Source organism: Sparus aurata, chromosome 2 (genome assembly GCF_900880675.1).
Source record: "Sparus aurata chromosome 2, fSpaAur1.1, whole genome shotgun sequence".
NCBI classification, from domain to species: Eukaryota; Metazoa; Chordata; class Actinopteri; order Spariformes; family Sparidae; genus Sparus; species Sparus aurata.
The window spans coordinates 35,008,207-35,027,715 of record NC_044188.1 but is presented as its reverse complement, the minus strand read 5'-3'; the positions used below and the strand labels follow the sequence as shown (position 1 = coordinate 35,027,715).

The window sequence follows — 19,509 nt, the reverse complement described above, 5'->3', positions numbered from 1 at the left end:
AATACAATCAGGGTTCTAAATTAACACCCGCCATCCCACCAAATGTGGATTAAAAATCATTTTGGTGGGTGTTAATAAAAACTTACTTGCCAGTTTGGCCGGGGATGCATGAGGCAATCATGTCAGTCAGAGCCGCTCTACTACTGAGCTCGCTCCCTGGGCATCAGCGTGGGAATTTCACGGCGGCCTGCACTTTGGCCTTGATGCCCCGTGAAAAAAAAAATCATCGTACGGCCACAGTGGCCTTTGTGCCCCTAGCTCGGACAGCGTAATGTTCTATTGTGAATTACAGCCCCCCGAGTGCACAGTACTCACTCATAGTAACTTCAGTGAGTTCGCAGTGCGCACAGGTGGAGTCTCATCATTACGATGATTTCACGTGAAAGCCTCTCAAACAGCAGCAGTTTCTCAAAACTGAAGAACGACACTTACAGCACAGCAAGCGAGCTCAGCCGGTTTTGATATGATACATAACTGACTTATGTGGTAGGATTTAGTTCAGTAAAGTTGGAAATATATTCACAGATTCGAACTTCCTGGATCAATAACTCATAAGTAAACCCTTGTTAAAACACAAATGGCAGGTCTTTCCTACCGTAGTAAGGTAGACAACGACCTACAACCGTATTTTCATCAAAACGAGTGCTCCTCCGGGCTGGACATTAACATTTGTCTCTATGGTCAGCCGTCTATTAGACGACGGTGCAGGGACCGTCCACAAAGTGCAACACTGAAAAGAGAAACTACAAAAAATATTCAATAACTTCACTATTATTCAGTGTAGTGTCACCCAAATCACCCCACACACCAATGATCTCCTGCTGTTATTCTACAATTTTTGGGGGGTTGGAAAAAATGTGCTTTGCCATAATTTTGGGGAATGTCTATTGGGAGAAATATTCAATAACACTAATATTCAGTGTAGTATCACAAAAATCACCTAACCCTAACCCTTCTTAAAAACTTTTTTCTAATGTAACATTAACTTGATATTAGTATAAAAAAATATTTTAATACATAATCCATGTCTTATTACAAATTAGGATGTTATGGTATCAGTCTGAAAGGTAAATCAACAAATTTTACTCAATGGCCTTTGTGCCCTGTCATGTGGCCTTGGTGCCCCTGAAAAAAAAAAGAAAAAGTGAAGGCCAAATGGCCTTGCCCCTAAAATGACGAAATTCCCACCCTGCTAGGCAGTACTGACTATATTTCCCATGCACACTGCTGTGATGCTACGTGATGACGTATAAGACGCCCATTGGCTGCGCGCAGGCAGTGCAACCAACCAGCGCGAGAAACCATGGAAACAGAAAACACAAAGAAGAAGAAGAAGAAGAAGAAGAAAAAGAATGAATGAACGGAGCAGAAACTGTTAAAAGAAGGGAGGGAGCTAGTTAAAATAAATTAAAAAGTAGCCTAAACTTAAACTAAATGCGGCAGTGGTTGGTTGGACAGACGTCTGGGGGCAAGAAGAGGAAGGAGGCAGGGGATGAGATTGAGAATATCAACAACAATGCGTGCGAAACGAAAACAAGAAAGTTCAATGCCAAATGGCTGATGGGTCGTGAATGGCTTGTGTTTGATCACGAAAATGTCGTCATGTTTTGTGAGGACTGCTGCATGTACGCAAAAGAAAAAAACAAAACAAACGATTTTGTGGTGGGAACTAATAATTTTAAAGTCAAGGCTGTAAAGGACCATGAGAAAAAATTTGGCTAGTGGAAATTCTGTAATCAAAGAAGTTAATTTAGAGCCCTGAAAACAATGTGATAACCACTTGCAGCCGTCTATACAACGCAACAACCACACCATGGACTGTAACGAGGGGGAGGAAAAGAGAGTGAGAAGAGTGCTCACAAAGTACCTTGACCCTTAACAAAAGACTGGCCAAGACTGTGAATAGTTTACTTATTGTCATTTTGAAAGTGTTGTGAACAATTTGTATTTAGTGAAAATAAACAAGTGGCTGCAATCACTTTCAGAAAGCTTTTGTTTTTATTAAAAAACATATATATTTAAATGTGTGAATGTAACAAAGATCCTGGTGCAAATTTAACATATGACTGTCCTGTCAGGAGACAGACAGACACATACACACACACACACACATACACACACGCACACACTATATACAAAGACACCATAAATGTCCGTAACTGTGCAACTGTTTAGCACAGTGCAGTCACTCCACATCATTTCGCAGCAGGGCTCTTCTAAATAAAAAGTTGTTCTCATTCTCTGGGCTGCGTGTTGGTGTGGGATTGTATTTTCCTGGTTGGTATGCCGGCTGATTGGATGTAGGTGTGTGCAGGAAGGCCGGTGTAGTGGGGTGTGGTGTTGTGTGAATGTATGCTGGTGTGTAACTCCTACCAATGTAATAATGTCCACAAACGTAATAACCCCACAAACGTAATACAAATCTGCAGCATTTAATGTAATAAACCCACAAATGTAATACATTTTCCACAAACGTAATAGCCGCTGCCTATTACAAACGTAACATGCTTTTTCCCACAAATTTAATAACTATTACGTTTGCAGGGATTTATTATGTTTGTGGGGGAGTGAAAATCTTTATTGTAATAACTTCCCACAAATGTAATAATGCAATGAAAAATGTTCGTTGTTGTTTGTTTGTTTGCCTATACACCTGCTAATACTAATGACCGTGGGTGAAAATCCAGCTGCTGACTCTCCGCTCCGCTATCACACAATGGATCAGAGTTGCACTCTTGAGGTTTCCTAATAATTAGTAGCAGTGAAGAGTCCAAATGAAGGCTTGCTAGCACTAGAACTGCCAAGACGGTCATTTTGTGCATTTTCAAATTTCTATGTTTAATAACTTTGTTAAATGAAAAAAATGCAATACCGCTGTTACATGACATTTCCTGAAAGTGTCTGTATTTTCATTTAGAATAGTTTTTATATAAATTACACAAAAGGAAAAGGAAATATGATATGTTTTACCTATTTCGGCCATAAGCGGTCATATTGACCGCACACAATTTCGTGGGGTTTAATTGTTGCATTTTTTGTGCTTCTTTGCAAATTTACTTGTAAGTTAATTAATGAATAGTTGTATTATATAGCCTGGTTGGAACCAAGGGCAAGCAAAAATGGGAGTTCCCACCTCCCTGAAACAGCAAGCGGAGCTGTTCAACACAAAGGTACTGAAGTGATGCGACTCTGACTGTGTACCAGGAAAAGCCGAGGTAGAATGTCTGCAACCTGAGCACCGTGCACACAGGTGTGTGCACCTTTAGTGGGGAAAAGGCAAAACCAGAGTCTGTGGTGTACTACAACAACACCAAGTACGGCGAGGACGTCCCGGACCAGATGCCAGGGCGTACTCCTTCAAAGGTGGTACGCGAAGATGGCCAGTGGCGGTCTTCTATAACATCCTCAACCTGGCTGGGATCAATGCCCACACCTTATTCAAGGAGTGCACCAGCAGCAGGAGAGCCCGGAGGAAAGTCCTGCAGCAACTGGCAGAGAAGCTGAGGGCAGAATACATGGAGGGGAAAGGGGCCGCTGCAGTCAACACAATGTGGGCAGTAGCGGAAAGCAACCACCGCAGCAGCAGCAGACACAGAACCAGAGGCAGTGCCGGTCCTAAAGAGCTGCAAACGGAACAAAACGTCGGACCCTTGAAATGCCACAAGCCCGTGTGTGGTAACTGTGCGAGGAGAGCCGAGGTAATCTGTGTAGACTGTGACCAGTGATCAAAATGGCTTTTTTAAAAAAAATTTTTTTAGATCAGCTCGTTTCCAGCTTTTTCCATTTTTTTTATTTTGTTATTATATATTATGAAGTTTTAAAATTAAATGTTTCATAATCAAATAAGTTACTATTAATTGTTAATTTGACCAGATCTGACTCTAGGGTTGTGGAAAGTGCACTGTTATGCCTTAACCAAGATATCGACCATTAAGATTAATTGGATCAGATTTGACTGGCCTGAACCTGCCACAGTGGCTGGTAAACTGATTCAATTCACCCTCCAGCACACAAATTCACCCACACTTGGTGGGTGGCGGTTGGTAATTTCCCTCCCTGACACAAGCTGTCTCCTCTGTCAATAAACTCTATTCAGCGCTGTCAATTAATAGGTGTTTTGGGCAAAACACCTATTAATGCTAAGGAAGAGGGAGGAAAAAAATATCGTTTTGGTCCATGTGGACAAGGCCTTAGAAAGTAGAAACTAAACTTTGTAAATATGTATATGAATATAATGGAATTTCTAAATGCATATTATACTAATCTATTGTAAATGAGTACATTTAGAACCACATCTATTAGTGCTTTTTTCTTTTAGGATTCACAAAAAATTTTATTACTACATGTAGATGCTAAACTACTGCCCTGTAAACCTTCAAAGGTGTTTAGATTTATTGACAGCAGGTTAACATTCTTAAAATTATACTGTACCCCAGAATGGTTAAGATCAGGGAAGGATGAAGGGTGTGGCACACATATTATGGTTAAGTTAGGATATTGAAACATGTAGCTAATGTTATCAATGATTATTTTATCAGGCAGTGTCCATTCAGATGAGGCATAATTGAATGATACTCAAAAATATATACTTAACACTCTCCAACTTGTAATTGTGTGTGATTCAGCTTAAAAGATAACACTGAATATTTGCAAAACAGGAAAGTCCATAAATCCAAAATCTGCATTGATCTGTAAATGAGAAGTGATTCCTCAAGTATCTGCTGTCCACATCTGCTTTCTTCTGTACAAAGGGTTTATCCTTCTGTTCACTATATCTCGGGACACGTGAATAAAATCTGCTGCCTCTGATCTGAGAAGTGCCATTTCAGAGGGCAGAGCCATGACACACTGCCAGGCTACAACAAAATAACCAGACACACCTCTACACATATTAGATGAGTTAATCTTAAGTGAATACTAAGTACTAAAAAACAAATCACATCTATCGGCAAGAAATTACTTTTGATCATTTTAATATCAGAAACTACTACTCAAATACTATTTGTATGGGTTACACTATATCTTTACCTTTACTCAAGTATGTCTTTTGGGTACTTTACACAACACTGGTAAAAACCCTCAGACAGCAGTTTTGTGGTACTGTGTTTTGAATATTCTCATGCTTTACTGCATTGGCCTAGCTATTTTTGACCGTTGAGAGCAGGCATGTGATGGCCTGAGGGTTTATGTATTGATAACCACACTCTGTGATCTACTTTATATTCCATTTGCCCAGCACTGTCACACTTTTGGATCAAAAAAGCATGTGTGATCAGAGAGTTCATGTCCATGCACTTACATCTACTGCTTTATGCTCGCATGATTGAAGTGGCACCTTACATCATCTGTGCCTTAACATCTCTGAATACTGAACACTTGACATGAAAATAGTCAAGTTGAGCACAACTCGATATTCAGCTACCATTAACAGTTTGATTAATTTAAACTAAGCAGCTACTTGCCTTAAAATTTCAACATCCGCTAAACAGTAGGTGGCAGAGCTCCCTGATGAGTCCTGAGGTTTGAATCTCTGTGTGGTTAAGCAAATGGCTTACCAAAGAAGCGAAATATGAAGCCGTTGCAGTAGCCGTAGATGTTGGTGGCTGGGTCAGACTGGAACTGGATGGTGACATCTGCATTTGAGGTGTAGAGCTTAAATTGAGACTTCGATCCCCAATACTGACCCAGTACTTTAGCTGTGAGGTCATCTCCATCATAAAACGTCACCAGGTCATTCTTTCCAATGTTCAACCTGAAATATGAGACACACACAGAATCATGTTTGCATTTATTTTTCAGCTCAGCCAGCATTAGAATTTGGTGGTACTTAAAGGAACAGTTCGACCAAAAATGAAAATCCAGTCATTATTTACTCACCCCCATGCAGATAGAAAGTCAAGTGAAACATTGAGTAATCTGGAACCCCTAGGATACCAAATTGATTTGAAAAGACGTTATTTACTCCCTCTTTAAAGGCAAAGTTTACATCTTAGCTGATAAGCTCAAAGCATTGAGAGTGTAAATGAAGTCATTTCAAATAAATTTGGGATTTTGGGTCTTCTGTCGAATTGGATTACACTGTTCGATCTGTATAGAGCCATTTTATTTTTTAGTTTTCGTGTTATTGTTCTACATTCTAAAAGAAGTTAAGTAGAAAGCTGCCAACCTGTTTTGCTGTAAAACTCCAGAAATGGTGTGTTGACTACTCAGCCCCATGTTGACTTTCCATGGGGGTTAAGTAGATAATGACAAAATTTCATTTTTGGGTGAACTGTTCTGTTCCTTTAAATGTATTTTTTAAAATAGCTTCTTCCATATGCATGAAAAAAGTGCATAGAAATGCATTTCACTCCATGCTCTCACCTTTAAACTGTCCTGCAGTGAATGATGTAATACGACCTATAGGTCAAACACCACCTCTATACAAATACTGCACATGAATACATAAAAGTTTTGCCGAGGAGAGGTGCCTGAAAGAACCACCTCACAAGGTGTTTTTGCATTTTTAAAATGACCATAATTGTAAAAAGTGGGCCACATGACTCCAGGTCAAATCAAGGTGATTTATTACTGAGAAAAGCTATACACCATTCATGTGCAGAATCCCTATTTCCCCGCTACTGATGAGATCATTGTCATGATAATAATGAGACTATAGACAAGGTGAGATCTTGTGCTTCTGTGTTGATTTATGGAAAATTATGGAGTTTGTCCACAACTGAAAGTGACCATGTTAGCATTTTACTCTTTATTTTTGTGTAGAAAGTCAAAGTCCCAGATATGCCAATGGAAATCAGTATAAATGCATTCTACTATGTCTCTCCTTGTCATTGTACTGTTCTGTTTGGACAGCATAGATCACAATCAACTGTGACTTTTTTGACTTAAAAATTATCTTTTAAATTGACAATCATCATGTGTAGTTCACAACACAATTCAAGTGGGATAAAAAAAAAAGGATTTATCTTTCACCACTCACACTCACACAAAATTTTTCCAAAATAAGGTCCCATGGGGTCCACTGGAAGGGACGTGACTTCAGCACTCTATGGGCCACACCCTACACTGCCTGTGATTGGTTGGCTTTGTTGGTTGCATTTCTTGTGCTATTAGCTCACACAATTGCAGTCTCTTTTCGTAAGTGTTTGAAATGCAGTGACACTCCACCCTCTTTACATCGACTCCAGTTTCCACCTGGCCCATCATGGCCTTATACCATCTACACTTACAACAGACAAATAACTAAATGAATTAACTATGTAGCCTAATCAACAACGCTTGAAGCACAAAAACCTGATCATCTGCTGCTCCTGTCAGGGTCACTCATCCTCTGGAGGCGCTCTTCATTGTAAGAATGTCTCTTGGCTCGTTATTTAGAGCAGACAGGCCAGCTGTCCTGCTGCTGCTGCTTTCTCAGTCAGCCTGACTGCCTAATCAAATTAGCCTAGAGACACTGCAGCTGTGACAACCAATTAATGTGTTAACTGGAAGGGAAACTACAGCTCACAGTGTAGCTCTCAGCTCTGACACTGGTACTGAAAATAGTAACACACATACATATACAGTACTGTACACAACATAATCAAACACATTTTAACGCAAACCACATCTTTTTTCCCAAACTAGTTTTGTAGCCTGAACCTAACCACGCTACAAGTGTAAGACAAAGGTCTGGTACAACTGTATGCACAGGTTACATAATTAGGATACAAAAAAACAGTAACTGTATTCCGTTACAGTTACAGAAAAAAAAGACGTAATCAGATTACAGATACATTTGGAAAAAAATTGGGATTATTAGTTGGATTACAATTAAAATATATGATAATAAATGATGAATAAATGTGAATGAATGAATCTAACACTTGCCAATGCGGCAATGCCATATGCACGCGTGCACACATTACTACACTTCAGACAAGTCAGTCACAACGACGCTCTGCTCTCAAGTGAAGCCAGACGGCTCATTATGGACTCGAGCGCTAGAGAAAAAAATGCTTTCACTGCGTGGAAATTTCGCCATTACTTTGTTTCTAAAGAAGTAAGAGGGAACAACATCACTGCACAGTGCAAGCTATGTCTCCCAGCTGTGCACACACTGCCATCGTCCAAGGACTCCACATCTAATTTAAAGAAACATTTAATGGTAAGCGAAACTGCGAACGTTAGCTAGCTACACAGAAATTCTGTTAGCTAAAGTTAACATTAGTTAGCCTGTTAACCAGACTCGGACTATCATTGTTTCTACTACTGCTGCTGCTGCTGCTACTAGGTACTACTACTGGGTCTGTGGGTGGTGCTGCTGCTGGTGACCGGGATGGTACGTGTTTAGGTTTTTTGGTAGTTTTGAAGTCTCGTTTTGGTTCGCTCCCGTTTGCCCTGTTAAAATTAAGACATTACATTGTTAATACAAACTCAACACTTCCTGTGTCCGTCTCAAATTTAAAGTCCTCCAGCATAAATAGCTTAGTAGGCTTTTATTGTGAAACATTTGCACGGACTTCATCGTGGAAATCTTGTTGACTTGCGAGGGCCCCATAGACACTTGAAATGTAGCTACTGCCACCTTGTGAGGCTTGTACGTTACAAAATTGCCTGAAACACCTGCAGTGACTGAAATGGGTCACTAACACTTTAGATCACAACAAGGTATTAAAATAGCATGATTATATTAGGAAATTGTATGGGTAATTTTGGGGGACAAATAAGTGACACACATCCTATATGTGGGGGTGTTTTACTACTGCTATTACTAGAAATAGGCCTAGTAGTTACAATAACACTAATAATAACTGTTACCATTATTATTATTATTATTATTGTTATTATTGTAATATGTCATGTAATTCTTGAATACAGCTGAATAGTTAGTAGTCAATGAATAAAACTGAATAAATCTAACATACCCTACAATTAATTAAATATTTAATTTGCTTTATGTGTTCCTTAGAGGAAGTCTTTAATTGCATGTGCATTGAGGTAATCCAAAAGTAACTTAAAGTAATCAAGTTATATTACTTTAATATTGTGGTACTTGGATTACGTTACTGACTACATTTTTTAACAGGTAATTAGTAACTGTATCGGACTACATTTTTAAATTAACCCTCCCAACCCTGTGTATGCAGCATTGGTCATGTTGTTTTGTTAACAGATGTCGTTTGGGAGTTGAACTATTGAATCATTTTGATATGAGGTTCACAGTTGACGGATTCAAACTTACAAGAAAAAACATTAATTACAACTTGTTATGATTAGCCCATAGCCTAAACAGCTGAAACTCTTAAAAACCTCAAAGCTCTTTAAAATGTCACCTGGGGCTGAGCTATCTCTTTGTAGAGAAAAGATTTGGAGCATGGAAAAAATGGTTTAGCCATAATAAAGCAGTGACATGCTCTTTGCTGTCGCTAATTAATCACTAGCGGCTCCTGATAATACTCATTAGCAAGCCTGGAATTGAACTATTAATCATTATGGGTATGCTGGAAAATCAAAGGTTCAGGAGGTGTGGATTGAATTGACACATGGCAAAGCCTGACAGAAATGTTTATTCTGGATTTTTTTTTTTTTTTTTTTACAGAAACTGAAGAAAATGAAGAACTCTTTCTTCTTCAGCTGTAGACACTCATTTAGCCTCACACACACACTCACACTTTTATTCATAAATTTATAAAGACATTCCACTGAACAAATTGATTATTGAATTCTAACTGTAACAATCAGACCTGACCATAACCTGATCCAAATGTAGTCAAGGAACAATTTTCATAAGTTTTCAATTTTTGGTCCAAAGTTCTGACTGAAATATCTGGACCAGCCTCAGGAATAAAAACATTCCAAATTCTTTAGCTGCAGAAATCCATCATGTAGAGCGCCTTGCGGAAGTATTCACCCCCCTTGGCATAATTTCTATTGTGTTGCCTTACAACCTGCAATTTAAATGGATTTTGATAAAAATACTTCAGAAGCCACATAATTAGTTCAATAAGATCCATTGTGGGCAATGTGTCGCATGATCTCAGTATATATACCCCTGTTCTGACCGGCCCCAGACAGGTTAGAGTGTGGAGAAGTACAGATCAGTGTTATAAAAAAATATCCCAGACTCTGAACAACCCATTTATCACCATTAAATCCATTATTAGAAAATTATGCCACAACCACAAACCTGCCAAGAGAGGGCCACCCACCAAAACTACCAGACCAGGCAAGGAAGGCATTAATCAGAGAAGCAACCAAGAGGCCAAAGATGACCCTGAAGGAGCTGGGCAGCTCTACTACAGAGATTGGAGTATCTGTCCATAGGACAACTTTAACTGTACACTCCAAAGGGCTGGGCTTTATGGAAGAGTGGCCAAAAAAAGAGGAAAACAAGGCAGCGCATTTGGACTTCACCAGAAGGCATATTGGAGACTTCCAAAACCCATGGAAGACGGTACTCTGGTCAGATGTGATTAAAATTTAACTTTTTGGCCATCTAGGACAACGCTATGTCTGGCGCAAACTTAACACCTGTCATCACGCTAATAATACCATCCCCACAGTAAAACATGGTGGTGGCAGCATCACGCTGTGGGGATGTTTTTCCTTGGAAGAGACTGGGAAACTGGTGAGAATTGAAGGAAAAATGGATGATGCTAAATACAGATAAATTCTTCAGGGAAACCTGTTTCAGTTTGCCAGAATTTTGAGACTGGGACTGGGAGGTTCACCTTTCAGCAAGACAATGACCCTAAGCACACTGCTAAAGCATCACTTCAGTGGTTTAAGGAGAAACAGTGAAATGTCAAAGCCCAGACCTCATTCCAACTGAGAATGGGGGGTATACTTTTGCAAGACACTATACAGCAGGATTTCATGGAGATCTGCAGAGCTGTCCTCAGGTGATCCAAGTAGGTACTACATTATAATAGCATCCACATACATTCAGACCAGGGCTCCACACTTTCTGTTTTTCACCACCGTAACAGAACAGAACCATCCCGAAAAACAATTCTAACTGAGCGCAAACTGTCCCAAATCAAAATCTTGTTTCTGTACTTTGTTTTATCATCAATATTTGTTGGTTAAACCTTTTTTATTGACAGTCATTTAAAGTGTTGCATTTAAGGACAAGCATCCTACTGTACTATGCACAGACACTAATAAACTGTGAACAGTCAAATATGTACATATAGATTGAAACAGGTATGATAAATAAAGAAGGGCTTTTATCATTATCATTCCTAAATAATAATTGCTATAAAGTACATCAACAAAGTACTAACTGATACCTAACATTTTTTAAATGTTTATTCTGCCAGTTTACTGCAGAGCTTCCCTCCAGTCTAGTAAATGGCAGTAATGCACCTATGAGCTGGTTTGCCAACTGCCAACTGCCATTTAAAATTAAAAGCAGTACAAAAAAACTTGTAACACTTTATTTTCCTGACCAGAAACTCCTGCTGTGTTTATTGCCATTAGCTGTTAGCTCTGCTAGCGAAACACATCATAGGACTCTGCTTCCCACCTAACAACTAACTAGTTCTCCTCCTGCTGACTTTGACTCAGATACGTTGTTTACAGAGCAGTGTTTTCAGGAACAAAATTGGCGACCCACCTCGATACAGTTCACTTTGTCTTTTTTTATTTTAACACACCACCCATTTCTTACATCCGGCACCAAGTAGGCCTAGCCAGCCAGCAACTACAGATAGTGCTGACACAAGCTTGAAAGAACGCATGAGAAGACATGCTCTATTATAGTCATTTGCTAAACAGTAGTCATACATACTGTAGCCATACAAAAACACCTTTTGCACTGGATGTATCCAGGAAAGATTTGTGTCTATTATCTATTGTTTATTATATCTATTGTTCCAGGAAGATTAGCCTTATGCCCTGATTCAGACTGATAAAAAAATCTTTTTTTATAGCATACAAATCAAAATAATTTGTTAATGCAATTTCTTTTCATCAGTCCTGTATGTTGTATTCATTCAGCACAAACTATGATAGTAATTGCTAGCAACAGGTTACTTGAAGGATTAGTCTTGTGTTATAATATATTTTTCTTATTATGAAATAATTTCCCATGATATCCTACTCAAAGATTATAAGTGTCAAAATAGACTGAGTTTCTGAAACAACTGGTCCAGGCCTGGATCAAGAGTGCAGGGGCCCCTGGGCACAATTCTTGGATGGCCAACGCATACAAACACGCACACACACCAGTGTTTTACCTTTCTGCGGCGGTGTCCTGCTGCTGGTTTGTAGAGTAAGCAGATTGTATTAGTAAACTGGAGACAGTCAGTGCGTTTACATGACACTCAAGAAAACTTAATTACTGCGTTAGTCTGACTATGATCGGATTTTTAAGATGCATGTATACACCGTAGTCTGACTAAAATCGGACCGGATCGGATTTCTCATAGTCAAATTACCCCACGTAGATTATTCGATTGAAAGTCGCATTAACTCCTGCATGTATACGTTTCCAGCGGATCGGATCGGATTTTGCGTTCTGCGCAGGCGCAAGATTTTTCCCCGTGTCCGTGAGCCGGAAGTAGATGGACGGCGGCGGCGTCTTTCCTCCGGAATCACCGCAAGAAAGAGCGCCATTGTGCATCTAGTTTGTGTAATTATCATGTACACCATATACGAAGTGTACAAAGATGTAGCTTCGTCTCGCTCTTCGTACGCCATCTTTCTTGAATGCTGAGGCAGCTGGTGACGTAAAGAGGTCGGCTGGAGGTGGACCCGTTAACACTAGTTGAAATGGGCACAGCGCCACCTAGCGTACCGGGGTATGACATGCTTTCGGCAGTAATTCAATTTTCTCACCGGCATGTATACTCGGATAATTGCAGTTGTCCAATTGAGCAGCATAGTCGAACTATGGCTGTAATCTGACTAAGCTGTGCATGTAAACACACTGACTGTTTCCCCTAGATTTTTTTTTTAGCAGCAGTGCTCTGGGTTGGTAACATAGCAACACTAGGGGGTTCCGGGGGAATATTTTGAACAATAACCCTTTAAATGGTGAGTACTGGAGAGATTTTTGAAAAAAAAATCAATCAAAAAAGAATTTCAGAATCAGAATCTAAGACATGAGACAAAATAGTGTAGAAGTTGACATTGCTGCTTTAAAATGTGTTAACCTCTTGAGCATTACAGAACACTTTTCCATTATTTTCTTAGATTTTTAATGGAAACAGAATCTGTTTGAGAAGTCAGTGGGTCACCTGACATTGAAGCACTAAAGTACAATAATTAGAGCTGTGTCTCATTTAACTTATAGAAATTGCTGCCACTGTCACTGGGTCACATGACATGGAAGATATTGAAAAAACTGCAATTATTTTGTATTAATATATATTTGCGAAGTAATTTAATGACGGTCCCTAAATCAGTTGTCAGGGATTCAGCGCGGCTCTGTGAGGTGAGATGACCGTCCTCCTGCTGGGTGAACCTCAGTAAAGTCACGGCTGGACCCGAGTGAATATCTGCCGAACACCCAACCTGAGACTAACTTTACCCCAGTTCGATGAGTCGCCTGTTGCAGCCTTTGAATGGGATGACGCGTGGGTTGCCAACATCACCGCAGACCCCTGGCGCATTTTACGTGACGCGACACAGGCTCGACAGTCGCGCTGGGAGCGAGGGGACCCCGTCCCTCCACCGCCAGGCCACGGCCCCGGGAAGCGGCGAGGTCCGGGCGGGATGGTCGCTGTCACTCAATTTAAATGTGACTTGTAGAAATTATACAAATAGCAGTAATGACAATAATAATCGGTTTTAAAATAACTTATGGTGTAGTTCTTTCACTGTGTGCCATTCCCCCCCCATGATATTAAACCGACAGAAATCATGTCTTTTTTTTATTTTTTGGAAGTGCTGGCTCGTGGGCCCCAGGTGCACGTGGGCCCCTGGGCCTGTGCCCATAAAGCCCATTGGGTAATCCGGCCTTGAACTGGTCCCTGTAGGTTTTATAAAATGTTACCATTGTGCAGGTTTATTGTAAGGAATCTATACTAAACTGGATTGAATCACTTGTAGCCACTGGGGGGTATTGGTTAGAATACACAAGTACAGATGTTCCCTTTAGTTTCTTTATTGTTGATTAAGAATGGTTGAGGGTGTGAGTATGACAGATGAGTGTCTATGGGGGTGAAATGTGTGTGAAAGATGTATAGAGGTGTGTGTGTGTGTGGTTCTGTAACAGAGTCCTGTAACAGAGACCAAGAGAACAGTTATTAGAACAGCATGTACATTATTAACTATACAGTACCAGGAATAGTAAAGAATGAATCATTCAGGTTACTTACAACAACCAGTAATATACAGTATACAGTAATACAGTAATATACCGCACCAGACTATCAATTCAAGCCGGCGCTGCGGATCCGAAAGTGGTGTGACGGTACAGCTCATGATGATGATGCCTGTGTGTTTTTTCCAACGTGTTTCACCCGGTGCCCTCTTGTAAATTTAAACCTTTTCTCTGAAAAATTGTACCTGCTGACTGTTAATAATCATATGGGTGATGTTATATTGTGTTGTGATTAAGATCCTGACTGGCCAAACATCCTGGAAAGTGACAAAGTTATGTCACCCTAAACCAGTGGTTCTCAATTATTTTTTGTCATGCCCCCCCTAGAGGACAGAAATTTTTTTCGCGCCCCCCCGTATTGAAATACTATTAAGCTGATAATATTTATTTATTTATCTGTATAAACCACTGTATGAGTTGCAGCATTCTGCATACAATCACCTGATTATCAAAATGGTTTCATGCTGACCGCTGCCAGAGTTTTTTGGTCTTTCCCCATTTCTGACCGGGTCCATGGTAAACCCAACGTTCTTGCATTGCATTGATATAACCTGCTTGTCTTCCTTTATATGTTTGTGGAAGTGTACCGAGCTCCTGGAAAAGTACTGTGAAGAAACACACTCACCCTCCAGCGGGACCACAAGGCCTCGAATGGCATCTTGTGTGAATAACATTTGGTGGACATCATAAGAATGTTTGTGTGAAGGATATATGCTGAAGGCCGTAGGTCCGAAAGTGTGTACGTGTACTTCTCCATCATGCATAACAACTGTATGACTCATATGTACTGTCAAAGAGCCAATCATATACGCTTACGCCCTATTGTAGGTGAATAAAAGATGCTTGGGGAGAGCAGCTCATTGGAACTCGGAAGCTCAGACTTTGTGTGCTGACTTCTGCTCTTCCCCTTTGCCTAGAAAGACAATCTCCGTGTCCGTGTCTCATTTCTTAACAGATTTAAACCCAACAGGTGTCAACACAGAGTGTTTTATTTTGAAAAAAAAGTAACCGGATGTTACGTTTTTATTTTGTCGCTTGACTTCCTGTCTGCTCAGTGCGAAATTCAGCTGAATTGCTGCGTCGTGCTCCGGCATCCGCCAGACATATAGAAGTCCTGCGTAGCTGTTCCGGAGGGCTCCGAAAAAAATGCATATACTGCCCTTTTCTGACTTTGAGCCCCTGCCCCTCTATAATCATGTGCACGTCCCTGCCAGACCTGTCACCCATTGAGCATGTTTGGGATGCTCTGGATACGATACGAATACAACAGCATGTTCCAGTTCCTGCCAATATCCAGCATCTTCACACAGCCATTGAAGAGGAGTGGACCAACATTCCACAGCCAACAATCGACAACCTGATCAACTCTATGCGAAGGAGATGTGAGGCAAATGCTGGTCACACCAGATACTGACTGGTTTTCTGATCCCCCCAGACGCCCCCCATAAAGCAAAACTGCACATTTCAGAGTGGCCTTTTATTGTGGCCAGCCTTAGGTAAACCTGTGCAATATTCATGTTTGTTCTTCATCGTTGTTCTGATGATGTCCAGCACGTCCTGTCATCACAGGCGCGCCATCACTGCCAAACCCCATCAGTTTCTGCACATCCAGGCCCTTCTTCTGTATCCAGGCCTGAATGGCAGAACTGATGGTGTTAGCTTTGCCACCTCCACCATCCCAGTAAAACGGTTGATGATTTCCCCTCCTGTGAACAACCTGGAAAAAAAAGCATCACAATAAAGCAAACATTTTTCTTAACTAGTTTCAATCAACGTTGGTAGGCTTACATCGTTTACTTAATGTTAGTCAACATAAAAACTTAAGACCTACTGAGCATCACCAATTCTTTCGTCGCTATAATATCCGTCGTCTCGTCCACCTGCAGACTGAAATAGGTGGAGCCTGCAAGTAACCTGCTGTATTCTGCTAGTGCTCATCGAACGTAAGAAATAACTAAAATTAATACTGAAACCAATTTACACAGATTAAAAAAGTACTTATGCCTTCTTTTTAGCAAGAAGAACAGAAAACCACTAAACCAATAACCACCAAAATTAAGATTTAGATCTGGGAAAAAAGAAGCTACAAACAAGTACAGAACAGAAGAAAGGAAATACAATTAAATATGCAAGCCACTATCCAGTCTAGTACCAAAATTTCAAAGAATGAAAGTATGTCTCAGTACCTCAAAAAGTTTGATTTTTGTTCCGCTGTTTTCTTCATGAAGGCTTCCCTGTTCACTGTCACAGGGGGCGTTGCATTGTTGTTAGCCTCCGATCTGATCGATTTCGCAGTATCTCGGTCTCGGCCTCCATGTCGCTATGCGCCAGAGCGCCCCCCTCCCCAGATGGACCGTTGATTGCAGCGCCCTGCACGTTGGGGCGTTTTTCTGGCGGCTCTTCCTCGGCTACACAGGCGCTAGTCACCGCCAAAGATGCACCAAAAAATGCCGAGATCGTCTTCTGATCATTAGGCTTCTTGTAACGCTTGCGTTTTGTCATGGTTCATGTCGTTTCGATGTAAACAGGAAGTGTATGTGAAAATTCCCCGCGAAAATATCCCTTTAAACCTTTGCGTGCGGTCTAATTCCACCAATAAGATTTCTTGATTTTACTGTGTCAGAGTATATCCGACCAATAAGAGGCAAGTCACGCGGTAAAACATCGCCACTCCACGAGACTTCAGGGCCGTCCCCATGGACGAAAACAATCTTTTTTTCCTCCATCTTTCTTGGCATCGTTTCAAGAATATTTGCGTCCATACGGATCCAGTGAAAACGACCGAAAACGCTGTAGTTCATATTCCAGGCCTATAGGTGGCGCTTGAAATTCACCAAAAACAGAGAGGAAGAGACGAAGCATGTGCATTAAGTATGCACGCTGTAAACAAACAGACAGTAGACGGAGAAACCAAACACAACAAGATGAAGATGAAAATGGCTAGTACAAGGAAACCAGAATTGTTCGCGTGGACAATTAATGAGGTTGAACTGCTGCTGCTGCACTCAACTACAAGGCGAGTAAGTTGCAATAAAGGCTCAATATCTTCTGCTGCACGAGCATGTAGTCCGCCATTGTTGTTGTTGTTGTTGTTATGAAACGTCGCGGGGTTAAGAGGTCGAAGGCTAGAGGTCAAGGGGTGCGGCGATGGCATCATCGTTTTGTAAAGTATGCAGATTCGCCGTCCATACGGAAACAGAAGGGCTGCGTTTTTGGATTTTACCACCCTGATACCCGTTTTCAATAAAGTGTGTTTTCGGGCGCTGCGTTTTCAGGATCCGCGTGGACGGTCAGCCAAAACGATGCAATACATGTGCATTTCGCAAAAGAGCGTTCTTGCCTAGACGGCCCCTTCATGAGAACAATGGAAAAGTGATGTGCGGGCCTGCAAACCGACGAATTTCGATAGATTTGAGCAAAATCATCAGGATTTTAGCAAAATAATCGGGAAAAATAGGAAATAAACACCCTTAATTTGAAAATGAAGCGACGCCTGCGAGCTAGTTCAGGCAGTCAACTCGAGCTTCACTGCCATATACACACGTGATATGCTTCTCTCTCCAGACCATCTCACAAACGCACCCTCTCTATTGAGCGGGTTATTTAAACGCATGAAATTCCCTTCATGAAGTTTTATAACTAGGTTCGGGAACAAAGACCACGCCTCGAACTCATCTCATTTCCGCCCGAAATATATTTAAGCACACCCCATCCGTTCACTCCCTCTTTGACTGATTCTCTACATCGTCAGAACCGAAAGAAAAACAAGAAAGAAAGCAGTACCATAAAACCATGGAGAACGAACTCTCACTGAACCCGTCAGACACCGTCAGAACCCTCCCAGCCTCCGTCCACCGGCGGTTCCAGCACCATCCGCCCGTCTCCCCCCCACCGCTCCAGGGGACGATCTCGCACCCGGCGTCCGACCGACACTCCTTCCTCCAGCCGCTCCGGACAAAGCCTCCGCGACCCGATCGTCCCGCGGCTCCAAACATTTCGAAGTGGACGGTCGTTCGTCTTAAGCGCACCCTCACAGAGCGGAACATAACTTTCCACCGCACCGACAACAAGGCGAAGTTATTCCAACTTCTCACCAACTCCCAGCAGAGCAGCATTCCACACCGCAGAACTCCGCGGCCACTTCCGGGTTCACGGCCTCGCTCCCACCGCAGCGCCGATGACGTCATCACGCACCCAGCCCAACCTCACTCAACAGCCCTCCCAGAGGGCCAGGTCGTACTAAACCCACAGCCTGCATCTCTTGCTCCTAACTCTTCTTCTTCCTTATCTCACGCTTCACAAACAACCCGAGCACATGCATCCCTCCATCCCAGCATCCTTTCCTCTTCTCTTTTTCCTAACTTCCCTGTCCCTCCTGTTTCGGCTATGATACCCAGTCATACCGCCTCAGCCACACAGAGCGTGCTCAAGGCAACACGGTCAGCCAAAACCCTTACTTTCCTCCCGTCTCCTATCCCAGCTCTTCTCTCATTCCTAACTTTCCTGTCCTACCTCCTCCGGCTACCACCACCCCCCACATTCCAACTTCAACCGCTTCAGCCGCACAGAGCGCACCCACTACAACGGTCCTCGGCGGCACCACCAGCCAAAACCCTCACTTTCCTCCTGTCTCTTCCTTTCCCCCTCCCCCCCCCCCCCCCACAACCCTACCCCTACCTTCCCCATCACCCATATGTGACTCATGTTCCTTGTCCTCCAACTAACCCACCTGCTTTTTTCACAGCTCCCCCCACAACAGGATCCTGGATTTTCCCCACCTATCCCCCCACTCACAATAACTTCACTCTAGCCACAGCACTTCCTCCAGCACGCCCAGTCGCTTCCTCTCGCCCATCTCCTGTGTCAGCCACTCTCCGCCAACAGATTCTCGCGGGTAACTACGTCGACCTCACCCACCTTATACATCCGTCCACTTGCAACCCCCATGTACCCAGAGAACTACAAACTGTACTCGGTCCAATCGCGCTCAAGCAACCCCTGTCCACCCGCTCAAAAGAACTCACCGCCGTAGAATTCACCCTCTCTTTCTCCCTGTACCGTGACATCATTTGCTCATCTTTCCCCGAACGCAGGCAAGAGCTGGACGACTACTTGTCTCTGGTCCTCGACCTGGCCTTGCGGTTTGGAGGCAACGGTTTTTATACATACCACATTCTGTTTGCTTCCCAAGCTGCTGG

General features: G+C 42.0%; 1 protein-coding gene across 10 annotated transcripts in view; it reads right to left on the bottom strand.

Moving 5' to 3' along the window:
• sez6b (seizure related 6 homolog b) overlaps positions 1 to 19,509 on the bottom strand; it is a 437,962-nt gene that overhangs the window by 121,207 nt on the left and 297,246 nt on the right. For all 10 annotated transcript variants that reach the window (XR_003981115.1, XR_003981113.1, XR_003981114.1 and 7 more), the window contains one exon: positions 5,556 to 5,752. Coding sequence is in view for 7 of the 10 variants with exons in the window: in XM_030393151.1 (XP_030249011.1) it covers positions 5,556 to 5,752 (197 nt within the window). In the remaining 3 variants the exon portion in view is untranslated. The remainder of the gene's footprint in view (positions 1 to 5,555; positions 5,753 to 19,509) is intronic.